Consider the following 14,169-nt stretch of genomic DNA (forward strand, 5'->3'; position numbering starts at 1 on the left):
TAGCAGCGCAAACAAAAAAACTGAACAAATAAAAACGAACCCCAAAAAAGGACAATCGGGAGATTTTTCTTTTTTAAAAATCTCCATTCTTCTACCCTCATGGTTGCTCCACCAGGCAGCGTCGGTTTATAAAATAATAATTCTTCAAAAGTAGCACGTTCCTTTCGGTTTTCCATTTCTCAAAAACGCAAACATTAATATTCCCACCAACGTCAACTGTTAAGAAAATTGTGCAAAAAAAAAAAAAATACACACATTTCGTTACAACTCCCCTTTGCCAACTGAATACCGCTGACGAGGAAGGTGAGGGGAAGGGAAAAGGGATTTTCAAGTTCACTGAATATTCCATTTCGATAACGCGACCCAACAGGAAGGTCAAAGGGGCCTCGGAGGGGAGATATTTTTCTTTTGCATGAGGCACAAGTGTCGATCTGGGCATTGAGGCCCGTCTGGGAAGAAGAATAGGGTGACGGGAATGTCTTCTGCCAGGCTTGTGTCGGGAACGTTGGAATAGGACCCTGCAGTCGGAATGTCATCCCGGCTTCCGGCGGCAACGCCGGAACCGAGAGAACAAAGGTGAGGTGCTGGAAAGGGGTGGGGGGGAGAGTGTAAGGGCGAAGGGGAGGAGCACGGGGGGGGGGGGCTCCATGCTCCCCTCCTCCCACCCCCCGACCCCCACTCGGCACGATTTCCGTAAACAACTCCATCTATTCCTTGGGAAGAATTTTCAAAGTGCTTTGCGACAGGGTGGCCCATGGCCGCCCACCTGCAGGCCGCTGCGGCCGCCGGCCCTGACCGCTCACCTTGAGCGCCTGAGGCCGCCCGCTGCAACCGTCATCTTGGATGCAGCAGCGGACTGACGCCCAAGCCCCCCTCTCCCCATCTCCGGGAGTCCCTGCCAGGGGACACAGATGGCGGAGGGGGCAGGCCACGCGTGCAGGTGACCCCACGCCGCCCGCCCGCTCCGAGCCGGGCGGAGGGCAGGGGATGGGTTTCCTTCTCTGCCTTGTTTCACTTCTAGGAGAGCCTTAAATCCGGTCTGGTCCCAGGTGGGCGAAAGAGGGGGTTCGTTCTAAAACTCAAAGGGGTGGGGGGTGGGAGTGGGGAAGCGAGCCGGGGGGGGTCTCTCCGGGCGCCTCACAGGTTGATGTCCCTCACGTCCGTGGGAGTGCCGGCCTGGTCAACCTCATCCACCATCTTGGAGGGCTGGCTCGGGGGGGGCTCCCGCTGCTGGACCCGGCGCAGGTTATGGACGAGCACGGCCTCGATCTGCTCCTGGCAAGCCTTCAGGCAGTCCTGCGGGCGGGAGCAAGGCGGGGGATCCGGCCATCAGCGAGGGTGGGTCCGGGGATCAAGACGCGGGGGGCAGTGAGGAGGGGGAGCCTCTCCACACCGTGAGCAGGACACCAGGCTGGCTCACACTGCCCAGAGGGCGTGAGATTGTAGTTCACGGAACCAGAAAGTGGGCACGACAGCAAGTATAATAACGATAATGATGGTATTTAAGCGCTTACTATGTGCAAAGCACTGTTCTATGAAGTTGCTTTTCCCCAAATCCCACCCCACTGTACCGGCTGCCTGCTGTGTGCAGAGAACTAGCAGCCCGGCTTAGTGGACGGAGCGTGGGCCTGGGAGTTGGAAGGTTATGGGTTCTAATCGCAGCTCCGCCAGTTGTCTGCTGCGTGGCCTCGGGTGAGTCACTTAACTTCTCTGTGCCTCAGTGACCTCATCTGTAAAATGGGGATTGAGATGGACAGGGACTGTGTCCGACCTGATTTGCTTGTATCCACCAGTGCTTAGTACGGTGCCTGGCACAGAGTAAGCGCTAAACAAATACCAAAATCGTTATTAGTGGGTGCCTACTGTGTGCACAGCACTATACTTGGCAACTTACTGTGTGCGGAGCGCTGTACTGGGCACCTTCTATGTGCAGAATGCTTTCCTGGATGTGAGGAGAGGATGGGGACCCTTCCCCACTCTCTGCCCCCCATCTCCCCGCCCCTATACCTCCTTCCCAGCTGTGAGTCCCAGCTCCTCCCAGGAATGTGGGTTTGTCCCCCCCTTTCCTTCGAGTCAGAGCACACAGAGACAGTCCTGCTGGAACTCCCAAACTGAGCTCCGCTTCTTTCCTCAGAGCACGAGGATCTTTCTCTGGCCCAAGCCCAGCGGTCCTGCCCCTGGCAGAGCCCCCCAACACCCCCCGCTCCGGGAGGGGCAGCTCCTCGTACCACATCTGTGTTGGTGATCTTGGCCAGGAGGTCCGTGAGGCCGTCCCCGGAGAGGGCACTCTCCTCGACGTCTAGCTGGAGTCCGCAGATGGCTGCCCCAACGCTGCCGGTCGCGATCATGGAGGGTGGATACATGGCAAAGGTAAAGTCTGTGGGAAAGGGGGAGGGGACGGGGCGGGCGTCAGCCGTTGCGAGCGCGGGTTGGGGCGCTCGGGAGGCTCCCCGCAGCCCCGGAGAGGGATGCCTCCCTCGGACAAGGATGGTTCCCTCCGGGGACGGGGCGGGATGGGACGGAAGAGACGGACGCGGTTTCAGAGTGGAGTTCGTGATTGTCCCAGTAGATACCTAAGCCTTCCCATTCAGCTCCATGAGACCCCGTGAGCCCTCGTGCGAGGCTGTGCAACCCTGTGTGCCTGGTGAGCTCCTGTACCTGGCAGCTGGCCTCGCCTAACAGACCACTGCCGAGAAAATCTAGCTTTCCCACTCCTGTTCATAAGAGACAGTGTGGCCTAGTAGATAGAGCACGGTTTTGAGAATCAGAAGAACCTGGGTTCTAATCCCGGCTCTGCCACTTTTCATTCATTCATTCATATCTACTGAGTGCTTACTGTGTGCACAGCACTGTACTAAGCGCTTGGGAAGTACAAGTCGGCAACAAGACACTTGTCTGCTGCGTGATCTTGGGCAAGTCACTTCACTTCTCTGGGCCTCAGTTAACTCATCTGTAAAATGGGGATTAAGACTTGAGTTCCCTGTGGGACATGGACTTTGTCCAACCTGATTAGCTTGTATCTACTGCAGCACTTAGTACAGTGCCTGAAACCTAGTAAGAGCTTAGCAAGCATCATCAAAAAACTTCACAAGGAACCCTAACCTCCCCTGAGAGACGGCTCACACGGACGGCTACATTCCCCTTAAAGACAAGGACAGCTAAACTCATGCCAGAGACCATTCATAAGGAATGGCTGGCCTCCAACCAGAGACCAGAGGCCGTTCAAGGGGACGGCTAGCCTCCTTCCAGAGACTGTCTGAAACGACAGCTAACCTCCCCACAAAGGCAATTCACTAAGGCAGCTAGCCTCCCCCAAGAGGCCATTCATGAGGACAGTTAACCTCCCCACAGAAACCATTCAGAAAAAAACTAGCCTCCCCACAGAGGCTGGTTCACAAGGGCAGCTAAGCTACTCCCTGAGACCACTTAGGAAGACACCCTTCGTGAGGACAGCTAATCTTCTTCCAAAGACCATTAATGAGGACAGTTAGCCTTTTTCCAGAAACCATTCATGAAGACAGCTAGCCTACTTCGTAAGACTGTTCACAAGGAACACTAGCCTCCACCCAGAAGCCATTCAGAAAGTCAGCTAGCCTCCTGCCAGAAACTGTACAGAAAAACAGTTAGCCTCCCCACAGGGACCAATGATGAAGACAGCTAGCCTCCCACCAGATACTATTCTTAAGGACAGCTAGCCTCCTTCCAGAGATACTCATGAAGGCAACCAACCTCCATTCAGACTGTTCACAAGGAATGCTAACCTCCACCCAGAAACTGTTCAGAAAGTTAGCTAGCCTTCCCCCAGAAACTGTTCATGAAGACAGTTAGCCCCCCCAGCCCAGAGACCGTTCACAGAGACAGCTAGCCTCCCCCGAGAAACTGTTCAAAAGGAACGCCAGCCTCCAATCAGAAACTGTTCAGAAAGCCAGCTAGCCTTCCCCTCGAGACTGTTCATGAAGAGAGCTAATCTCCTTCCGAGACCGTTCATAAGGCCAAGCTAGCCTCTGTCCAGAGACCATTCAAGAGGACAACTACCCTCTGTCCAGAGACTGTTCGTGACGAAAGCTAGCCTCAAAGTAGAGACCATTCACAAGGTCTATTGGCTTCTATCCAGAGACCATTCATGAAAGCAAGTGGCTTCCCCCTACAGACCAGTTACGAGGCTAGCTAGCCTCAAAACAGTGATGGTTCACGAGCACAGCGAGCCTCCATCCAGAGACTGTTCAGAAAGACAGCTAGCCTCCTCACAGAGATTGTTCTCATGGACGGCTGTCCTCCATCCTGAGACCATTCACAAGGACAGCTAGTTGCTCCTTAGCACTAGTCATATCTGCATCAGCCTTCTCGCTGACCTACCCTTCTACTGCCCGTACCTCACTCTATTGTTCGGATCATTTTTTCTGAAAAACTGCTCAGTCCTTATCTCCCCATTCCTCCCAAACCTCCAATGGTTGTCCATCCACCTCTGCATCAAACAAAAAGTATTTGCTTTACGGCATTCAATCAGCTTCTTCCCTACTACCTTCCTACTACCCAACCCGCTCACTCCATTCCTCTAACATCAACCTACTCCAGGTGTCTCAATCTGGTCTCTCCTGCCACCAACCCCTTGCCTTTGACCTCCTTCAGGTGTGGAACTCCCTCCCCCTTCATATATGACACTCCACCACTCTCCCCACTTTCAAACTCTCCTCAAATCACATCTTCTGCAAGAGGCCTTCCCTAACTCTCATTTCCCCTATCCTCCCACCCTTCTGAGTCGACTGGGCATTTGGCTGGGAACCCCATAAGTACTTTAATACCCACCCCAGCCTTACAGCACTTAGGTAAATATCCTTATAGTATATTCCTCTTGTCCTTTATTTATTTTAATACCCGTCTCCCCCTGTAAGCTATCTGTGGGCACGGTTCACGCCAGCCAACTCTGTTGTATTGCATTTTCCAAAGCACTTAGTACAGTGCTCTGTAAACAGTAAAAAGAGAATCAGCGTAGCCTAGTTGACAGACAAGGGCCTGGGAGTCCGAAGGACCTGGGTTCTAATCCTGCCTCCACCACTTGCCTGCTGTGTGACCTTGGGCAAGTCACTTAACTTCTCTGGGCCTCAGTTACCACATCTGGAAAATGGGGATTAAGACTGTGAACCCCATGTGGAACAGCAACCCGATTTGCTTGTATCTACTCCAGTGCTTAGAACAATGCCCGGTACATAGTAAGTGCTTAACAAATACTATTATTATTACTGTTGTTACTATCAGTAATAATAAACACTCAATAAATAACAAATGACCGATTGGATAACTAGCCTCCCCTCAGAGACCATTCAGGAGAATGAGCATCCCTCCAAAGTCCATTCACAATGAAAGCTAGCCTCCCTCCAGGGATCAGTCACGTGGACAGCTAACCTCCTCAGAAACCATTCCCAAGCGCTTAGTACAGTGCTCTGCACACAGTAAGCGCTCAATAGATACGACTGAATGAATGAATGAATGAATGAATTCACAAAGACAGCCAGCCTCCCTCCAGAGAGAGTTCACAAGGACAGTTAGCCTCTCCAGAGACTATGCACGAGGACAGCTAGCCTCTCCCAGAGACTGTTCACAAGGACAACTAAGCTCCCTCCAGAGATCAGTTACGAAGACGGCTAGCCTCCCTTCAGAAACAATTCACAAGGACAGTTAGCCTGCCCCAGAGACCATTCACAAGGACAAATGGCCGCCAACCAGAGAACGCTCATGAGGATGGCTGGTCTCCCCTGAGACCATTCATGAGGACAGCTAGCCTCCCCCAGAGAGGGTTCAGAAGGACATATAGCCTCCCCACAGAGACAGTTCACAAGAATAGCTAGCTTCCCCCAAAGACCATTCACGAGGACAGCTAGCCTCCCCCGAGAGACTGCTCACAAGGACAGTTAGCTTCCCCACAGAGACTGCTCAGGAGGACAGCTAGCCTCTCCACTGAAACCATTCCTAAAGGCAAAGAGCCTCAACCCAGAAACCATTCACAAGGACAGCTAGCTTCCCCCCAGTGACCATTCACAGGACAACTAGACTCTAGTCAGAGCTCAGTCATGAGGACGGCTAGCCTCACCTGGGAGACTGTTCACCAAGGCAAACAGTCTCCACCCAGAGACCACTCAAAATGGCAGCGAACCTCATCCAAGACACCATTCACGAGGACAGCTATCCTTCCTCCAGAGACTGCACATGAGGACAGCTAACCTCCCCTGAAAGTGTTCACGAGGTCAGCGAGCCTCCCCCAGAGACTGTTCACGAGGACGGTGAGCCTCCCTCCAGACACCATTCATAAGGACAGTAAATCTGACCCAAGAGACCATCCGCCAGGACAGCCAGCACTCCCCAGAGATCAGTCATGAGGATAGCTGGTCTCCTCTCAGAGGTCCGTCTTGAAGACTGCTGGTCTCCTCTTAGAGATCGGTCATGAAGACTGCTAGCCTCCCCTCAGCGACCGTTCACCAAGGCAGCTAGCCTCCCCCAGAGAGAGTTCACTAGGACAGTGAATCTCCCCAGAGACTGTTCACCAGGCAGCTAGACTCACCCGAGAGACCCAATCACCAGAACAGCCAGCCTCCCCGCAAAGACCACTCATGAGAAGAGGGCTATCCTCCATCCACAGACCATTCACGATGACAAGCAAGCCTCCCCCAAGAGATGACTCACTGAACAACCAGTCACCTTCCAGAAACAGTTCAGGAGGTCAGCTGGGTTCCCTTTAAAACAGTCATGAAAATGGCTAGCCTCCTTCTGGAAATGGTTCATGAGGACAGCTAGAGTTTTTCCAGAGACCATTCCTGAGGACAGCTAGCCGGGTCATAGAAACTGTTCCCACTAGGTTCCTTCCAAAAGCAAAAGCCTGGCCTGGTGGGTAGAGGATGGGTCTGGGAGTTGGAAGGACCTGGGTTCTAATCCTAGCTCTACCACTTGTCTGCTGGGTGACCTTGACCTTCACTTCACTTTTCTGTGCCTCAGTTACCTCATCTGTAAAATGGAGATAAAGATCGTGAGCCCCACGAGGGAGAGAGGGACAGTGGACCCGATTTGCCTATATCCACCTCAGCGCTTAGTACGCGCTCAATAAATACGATTGTATGAATGAATGAATGAACAAATACTACTATTATTATTATTACTGTTAGGACCTGAAGTACTATCCCCTCCCCACTGTGCCAGCGGTATATACAGGGGCATATTTCCTGGTGTATATAACACAGGGCTGTGAGTCAGGAGACTGTGTGATTTAGGACCAGTCACTTAACTTCCCTAGGCCTCAGTTTCCCCATCTGTAACTCTGGGATAAGATTCTTCCTCCCTACAAATTAGTGAGGATTATCTGTGAGCTGACTATGCTGTATCCACTCCAGCGCTTGGCAAAGATTAAGCGTAAGCGCCGATTAAATGGTTTTACTGCTATTGTTCAGGGCTTGGGGGTTGCTGAACCCCACTTTAGTGGGCACAGATCTCCATATCATGGGCCCCTAGCAAGCAAACACCCCCAAGCTGGGCACACCGTCCACACCTCAGGCCCTCGCTGGGCACACGCCCCGAGGCCGGGCACACTGTCCATGCCGCAGGCCCCCCCGCCCCGGCCAGACAGCTCCGCTCACCAGTTGCACACAGGGCAATGAAGGTCTGGGCGTGTTTACGGATCAAAAGCAGCTTGTCCCGAGGCTGGCACAGCTTCCGCAGGATGTGTTCAATAAAGTCGTGCGGGGTGACTGCCGCCAGGTTCCACTTCAACTTGCCTAGAACCACCAGCTCCCACTCCTGGGGACAGGAAGAGATACCTGAATGGGTGACAGCTTAGGAAGGCTGGGAAAGGGGGCTGGATCTGGTGGAGAGGGAAGGAGTGAGTGGGGTGAGCATACTTCCACCCAATGCCACAGCACCCACACAGGTATGGCTGGGGGCATGCCAAACATCAATCAGTAGCAGGATTGGGTGTGCTGGTCTTGGCACCCATCCATTGAATTCCCCCACCCTTCCCTCTTGATAGGCTGTGGAGAACTCAGAGCAAGGAAAAGGTAGCTGGGTCAGGTGGGAAGACAGCCCAGGGGTTATGGATGACACCATCACTTCAGGGAAGGACAGTCTGAAGAAAAGACAAGGGATGCCGGCTGCCCTCTCGAGGGTGAGGACATAGGTGTTCTTCTGATGTTGTTTGTACGGAAATCTGGATTGTTCCTAAACTTCAGGACAGGTGTTTGGAGACAGAGACTGTGATTCTGGCTTAGGGTTTGAAATTCATGCTGGGAACATGATCACCGGCATTAATTGAGGGGCTGCTGGAGGCAGAGGGCCATTCTAGGTGCCTACTGTGTGCAGAGCACTGTACTGGACACCTATCATTTGCAGAGCGTGTCCTGGGGGCCTGTCTTGTGTAGAGTATTGCACTGGGTGCCTACTGCCTGCAGAGTGCTATACTGGATGCTTACCATGTACACAGTGTTATACTGGATATGCATAATGAGTCTAACTCCTGGGCACAGGCCTTTTCTAGTTTGCTGGTCTGAACTAAAATCAGTGCCCCTTCTCCTCCCCGCACCATGGGAGATGACAATAATACAGAAAAGCATTGTGGCCTAATGGAAAGATCACAAGCCTGAGAGTTAGGGAACTTGGGTTCTAATCCCAGTTCTGCCACTTGCCTGCTGGGTGACCTTGGGCAAGTCACTTAACTTCTCTGTGCCTGTTTCCTCACCTGCCCAATGGGGGTTCAATATCTGTTCTCTTCAATCTCTGTTCTCCCTCCTACTTAGATGCGGGACAGGGACTGTGTCTGAATCTGATTGTCTTGTATCTATCAATGAATCAATCAATGGTATTTATTAAGCGCTTACTGTGTGCAGAGTACTGTACTAAGCGCTTGAGAAAATACATTACAACTGAGATGGTAGACCCAATCCCTGCCCACAAGGAGTTTATAATAATAATAATAATGATGGCATTTGTTAAGTGCTTACTATGTGCAGAGCACTGTTCTAAGCACTGGGGAGGATACAGGGTGATCAGGTTGTCCCAAGTGGGGCTCAGAGTCTTAATCCCCATTTTACAGATGAGGTAACTGAGGCCCAGAGAAGTTAAGTGACTTGCCCAAAGTCACACAGCTGACAAGTGGCGGAGCCGGGATTTGAACCCATGACCTCTGACTCCAAAGCCCGGGCTCTTTCCACTGAGCCACGCTGCTTCTCTATGTAGTTTATGTACTCTATGTAGTTCTGTAGTTTATGATCTACAACGGAAGAGAGATATTAAAATAAATTACAGAGAGGGGAAATAGTAGAGTATAAGGATGTGTACGGTGCTTGGCATAGAGTAAGTGCTTAACAAATGCCATTAATCTGTCAATCAAGGAATGGTATTTTAGACTGTGAGCCCACTTTTAGACTGTGAGCCCACCGTTGGGTAGGGACTGTCTCTATATGTTGCCAATTTGTACTTCCCAAGCGCTTAGTACAGTGCTCTGCACATAGTACGCGCTCAATAAATACGATTGATGATGATGATGATGATGGTATTTATTGAGCACCTACTGTGGGCTGAGCACTGTGCTTGGGAGAGTACACTACAACAGATCGGTAGACACGTTCCCAAGCCCATGATTATTTTCTGTTCGCTCGCCTGCTGCTCCCCCACCTCAGGATCTGACTGGGGGAGCCCAAGCTGCCCCCAGCACCAAAACGAGTCAGCTCAATATGGGGGGTGGGGGGTCCCCAACTTTAGGGCATTCAGGGGGCGAGGCGGCCCACGGGAGACGGTACTAATGCCAACGGCTTATCAGACTTTGGGGTTTTACGGGAGGCGCGTCCTCCTGTAGCTCAGCGCACCAAACCCAGAGGCTGCCGCAACCTGGCACAGGTTCAAAGTTGAAGTCATCCATCCCCTCCCTCTGTACTAGGCGCTCCCCCGTGCGTGTCTGCCGCTAGATGGCGGTGCAGGCCCAGAAAGGAGCCCGGCTCCCCCACTTCCTCCGCCCCCACCCCATTACAAAGCCATAGTCAGTTCAAGAAACTCTGAAAGTCCCCTTAGCGGCTGGGCAGATCCAGAAGGACCAGGCCTCCGAGCCGGAGGAAGAAGTGGCTTTCTGTCGGGTCACGGAGGGCGCTGGGGGGGGGCCCGGCGCAGAGGACAGTGGGGAGAGAGAATTGCTTTTGAAATATGGAAGGGGCAAAATTGAGAATCGCCCCTGCCCCTTCTGCCGGCCCTCATCCTCCTCCCCTGAGTGATGCCAACTGCAGCCAGGGGAATCTCCGACTACATCATCATCATCAATCGTATTTATTGAGCGCTTACTGTGTGCAGAGCACTGTACTAAGCGCTTGGGAAGTACAAATTGGCAACATATAGAGACAGTCCCTACCCAACAGTGGGCTCACAGACTACAGAAGGGAGGAGGTGGGCAGCCAATGTGGAGGCTGCTGGGAGGGGCATCTCGAGCCACTAGCAGGATGGGGGAGACGGACTCTCTCTCTCTCTTTCTCACTCTCTGGGAGATGCCTTCTCAGCCTCTTTCTGGCCCATCTGTGCCGGGCTAAAATGTGGGCACCCTCATTTGAGGCTGAGGCTGAAAGTGCGGGGAGATGATTTCCAGGAGTCCAAGGCCTGAGAACTAAACAGGCTGAAGGAAAAAACCCCTCCACTGGGTGGCGCCCTCAAAGCTCACTTCTTTATCAAGATTACTCAATTTGGAAACACTTTTTCGTCCATTTCCCCATTACAGTGGAAGCTCCTTGTGGGCAGGGAATATATCACGTGCTTGTTTGGTACTTCCCAGGTGCTTGGGTACAGTGCATTTATGCTACTACTTCTGCTATTACTGCTGCTCCTGCTTCCTCTGTAGCTGCGGCAGCTACTATTACTGCTACCACTAAGCTCGCTGCGGGCCAGGAATATGTCTGCTTATTGTTATACTGTACTCTCCGTAGCGCTTAGGGCAGTGCTCTGCATACAGTAAGTCCTCAAAAAATGCAACTGACTGCTGCTAGTCTCTCGATTGTCTCTGGGCGGAGGGGTCAGGAAAGTTCTTTATTGCTCAGGGTTCTGTGGAAGGGGGTGGAGGAGGGCCCAGGGTGAGGATTTGAACTTGAAGGGGGGGAGGAGGAGGAGGAGGAGGAGAAGGAGAGGAGTAGGGGTCGTTACCAGCAGTTCTCGAGGTTTGATAGAATTGTCTGTATAAATACAGAGTTTCTCAGCAGTCAGGGGGGCAGTCTCCTTCAGCTTGGAAGCCAGGAACATGCAGACGGCCCCCAACAGCTGCAGATGGTGCTTGGGTGTGGGGACCCCGGCTAGGAAGCGGTCCAGGTAATTCATGGCCAAGGGGAACACCTCTTCTTCGCACTTCTGTTCCTCGCAGACCTGCGAGGGCAGGCATGGCGGCACCGGGGTCCAGCCGGACGCAGAGGCAGAGAGGGAGAAGACAACGGTCTCATTAGAACAGAGGAGCCGGGATGGGTGTGCGGGGGACGCCACGGGGGTCCGGGCGGACCCCCCAACTCCAGGACCCTTTGGCACAGGAGGGGTTAAAGAGGTCCGGGCAGGGCTGGGCTGCTGCGGCCCCAGCTTGTAGCTCATTTCCCTCTGCTCTGCCTCGCTCGGCCCTCACTCCCTCCCTCCCTCCCTCTCTCTCGCTCTCGTTTTTTGGATTTCGTCATCTTTTCAAAAAATCGATAAAAATATCTCCAGGGCCCCTAGGGACTCCCGGATGGCCCCATCGGGACCCTCGGCCCCCCCTCTCTCATTCCCGACAATTGAAAAAAATCCCCGCGGGGGTCCCTCCGGCCCAGAGGCCGCGATTCGGGGGGTGGGGGGTGGGCAGGAGGGGAAGAAGACAGGAGGAGGAGGAGGAAGAGGAGGGAAAGTGGAGCGGAGGGAGGGGGGGGTGCCGACTTCAAAAAATAACTAAAAATCGGCCGAGCGGTCTGGAAGGGTCTTTTTGGCACGAAAACCACCTGCAGGGTCCCCGCTACCCGGGGCGGGGTTGGGGGTGTGGGGGGGGACCCCCCCATTTCTGTTCCAGGGGTGCTGAATCCGATGGGGGAGAAGAGAGCGGCGGGAACTAAAGGACAACTGTGTGGGGGGTCCCAGCGGGGGCTGGCGGGGCCCGGGCTGCCGACCCTGGGGGTTATTGGGGTGCAGGGTGGGAGGAGGCGAGGGGGGGGGTCCCACAGACCCCTCCCCTGGTGGGGGGGGGTTTCTGCCTCCCCTCCGCCAGGCCCCTCTGCCCCGAGCCCACCAGGAAGATGACTTGCCCGCAATGCCCGCGGGGTGCAGGGCAGGATAGGAAGTGGGGGGCGGGGGGGCTTAAGCGCCTCTCCAGCCGAGTCTGTAAAGCAACATGGCGAAAACCGGGGCACGTCCAGCGCTCTGCCTACGTGGGCACCCAGAAAGGCTTGCGGGGCAGAGATCGGGGTGGGGGGGGTGCTCTGTCTCCCCGCCGCCTCCCCCTCCCCACCGGCTCTCGGCGGGGCACGAGGGGCCTCCCCCTGCCCCCGGCTTCCCCCTCGCCCAGTGCCCAGCCGGGGTCCCAGCCGCGTGGGAGCCCCGGAGTGGGGGGGGATGGGACAGTGCCTTTGCCGGGACGATTACTTTGTCATTTTATGCAGGACCCCCTCCCCCCCAAAAAATCCCCTGCCCCCCCCCCACACCAGCAAACAGCAACTGATTCTGCCAGGGTGATTTTTTTGGGGGGAAGGGGGCGACACACACATGGAAAGGGCTTCCTGCCCCCCTGACTTCTTGTGCAACTTGCTTCTCTGCACCCCCCCAAAAATCCCCTGCCCCCCACCAGCAGAGCAGCAACTGATTCTGCCAGAGTGATTTTTGGGGGGGGGACGGACACACACACATGGAAAGGGCTTCCTGCCCCCCTGACTTCTTGTGCAACTTGCTTCTCTGCACCCCCTCAAAAATCCCCTGCCCCCCACCAGCAACAGCAACTGATTCTGCCAGAGTGATTTTTGGGGACACACACACACACACATGGAAAGGGCTTCCTGCCCCCCGACTTCTTTGCAACTTGTTTCTCTGCACCCCCCCCAAATCCCCTGCCCCCCACCAGCAGAGCAGCAACTGATTCTGCCAGAGCGATTTTTTTGGGGACACACACACACACATGGAAAGGGCTTCCTGCCCCCCTGACTTCTTTGCAACTTGTTTCTCTGCACCCCCCCCCAAAATCCCTTGCCCCCCCCCCCCAGCAGAGCAGCAACTGTTTCTGCCAGAGTGATTTTTTTTGGGGGGAAGGGGGCGACACACACATGGAAAGGGGTTCCTGCCCCCCCTGACTTCTTGTGCAACTTGTTTCTCTGCACCCCCCCAATACCCCAGAGCCCTGCAATACCGCCACGCGGGCCTGCCGGGGCCTGCGCCGGGGCCTTCCCCCGGCCCCCAGCCCACCCTCGGGGGGTCGGGGCGGCGGGGCCCGGCCCCAGACCCACCTCCAACATCCAGGTGGCCACCATCCTGCGCATGTGCGGCTGGATGTCCCTCTGGACGCATTTGAAGTAGGAGCACTGGGGCAGGTACCGCTCCTCGATGGTCAGCAAGTTGAGCAGGACGCGGTCATCGTTCAGCAAGGTGGGGTCCGGCAGGGCCCTCCGGACCGGCTCGGCCTCGCAGCAGAGCAGTTCCATGGCGGGCCCCCCACCCCGCCGTAAGCCCCCCGAGCCTGCCGCGACCCCCCCCCCTCCACTCCTCCTCCGAGCTGGAAAATTGGCCCGTGCGGGGAGGGGGTGCAGGGGGGGTCCCCCTCCGGAAAAGAGGAGGGCGGGGAGGAGGAGGAGGAGAAGGAGGCGGCGGCGGGCAGGACGGTGAGCCTCCCCTCCTGCTCTTCCCTTCAAACTTTCCTCGTCTCCTCGCTGGCCCGCACTGCTCCTCCTCCGGTTTTCAGCCGCCGGCCGAGGAGGTAGTGACGCAAGCTCCTGGAGCAGGCCGCCCTCCTCCTCCTCCTCCTCCTCCTCCCACCACCTCCCCCCCACCCCCTTTTCCTCCTCTCCCCTTTCTCCCTTCCAGTCCCTCCTCTCCCCTCCCTTGTTAATATGGAGAACAGCAGCTGGTCAGAAGGAACATCAAACGCGGGTCCCCCTCCTTCCCCTTCCCACCCCCCCCCCCCCTCCCGCTCCCTTTCGCTTTCTACGCGGCCCCGGGGGCCCCGTT

The 14,169-nt window shown here is 55.1% G+C and overlaps 1 protein-coding gene across 1 annotated transcript; it reads right to left on the reverse strand.

Annotated features, from left to right (window-relative positions):
• Positions 1 to 684: 684 nt before the first annotated feature.
• On the reverse strand, positions 685 to 13,646 carry CCND2 (cyclin D2). The gene is made up of 5 exons (XM_038767922.1): positions 13,452 to 13,646; positions 11,155 to 11,370; positions 7,623 to 7,782; positions 2,229 to 2,377; positions 685 to 1,296 (listed from the first exon to the last, which is right to left on the reverse strand). Exons 1-5 carry the CDS (start codon positions 13,644 to 13,646, stop codon positions 1,138 to 1,140), a joined length of 879 nt encoding a protein of 292 aa, XP_038623850.1. The 3' UTR covers positions 685 to 1,137.
• Between the last annotated feature and the right edge of the window lie 523 nt (positions 13,647 to 14,169).

Source organism: Tachyglossus aculeatus, chromosome 27 (assembly GCF_015852505.1).
Source record: "Tachyglossus aculeatus isolate mTacAcu1 chromosome 27, mTacAcu1.pri, whole genome shotgun sequence".
In the NCBI taxonomy this organism is placed as follows: Eukaryota; Metazoa; Chordata; class Mammalia; order Monotremata; family Tachyglossidae; genus Tachyglossus; species Tachyglossus aculeatus.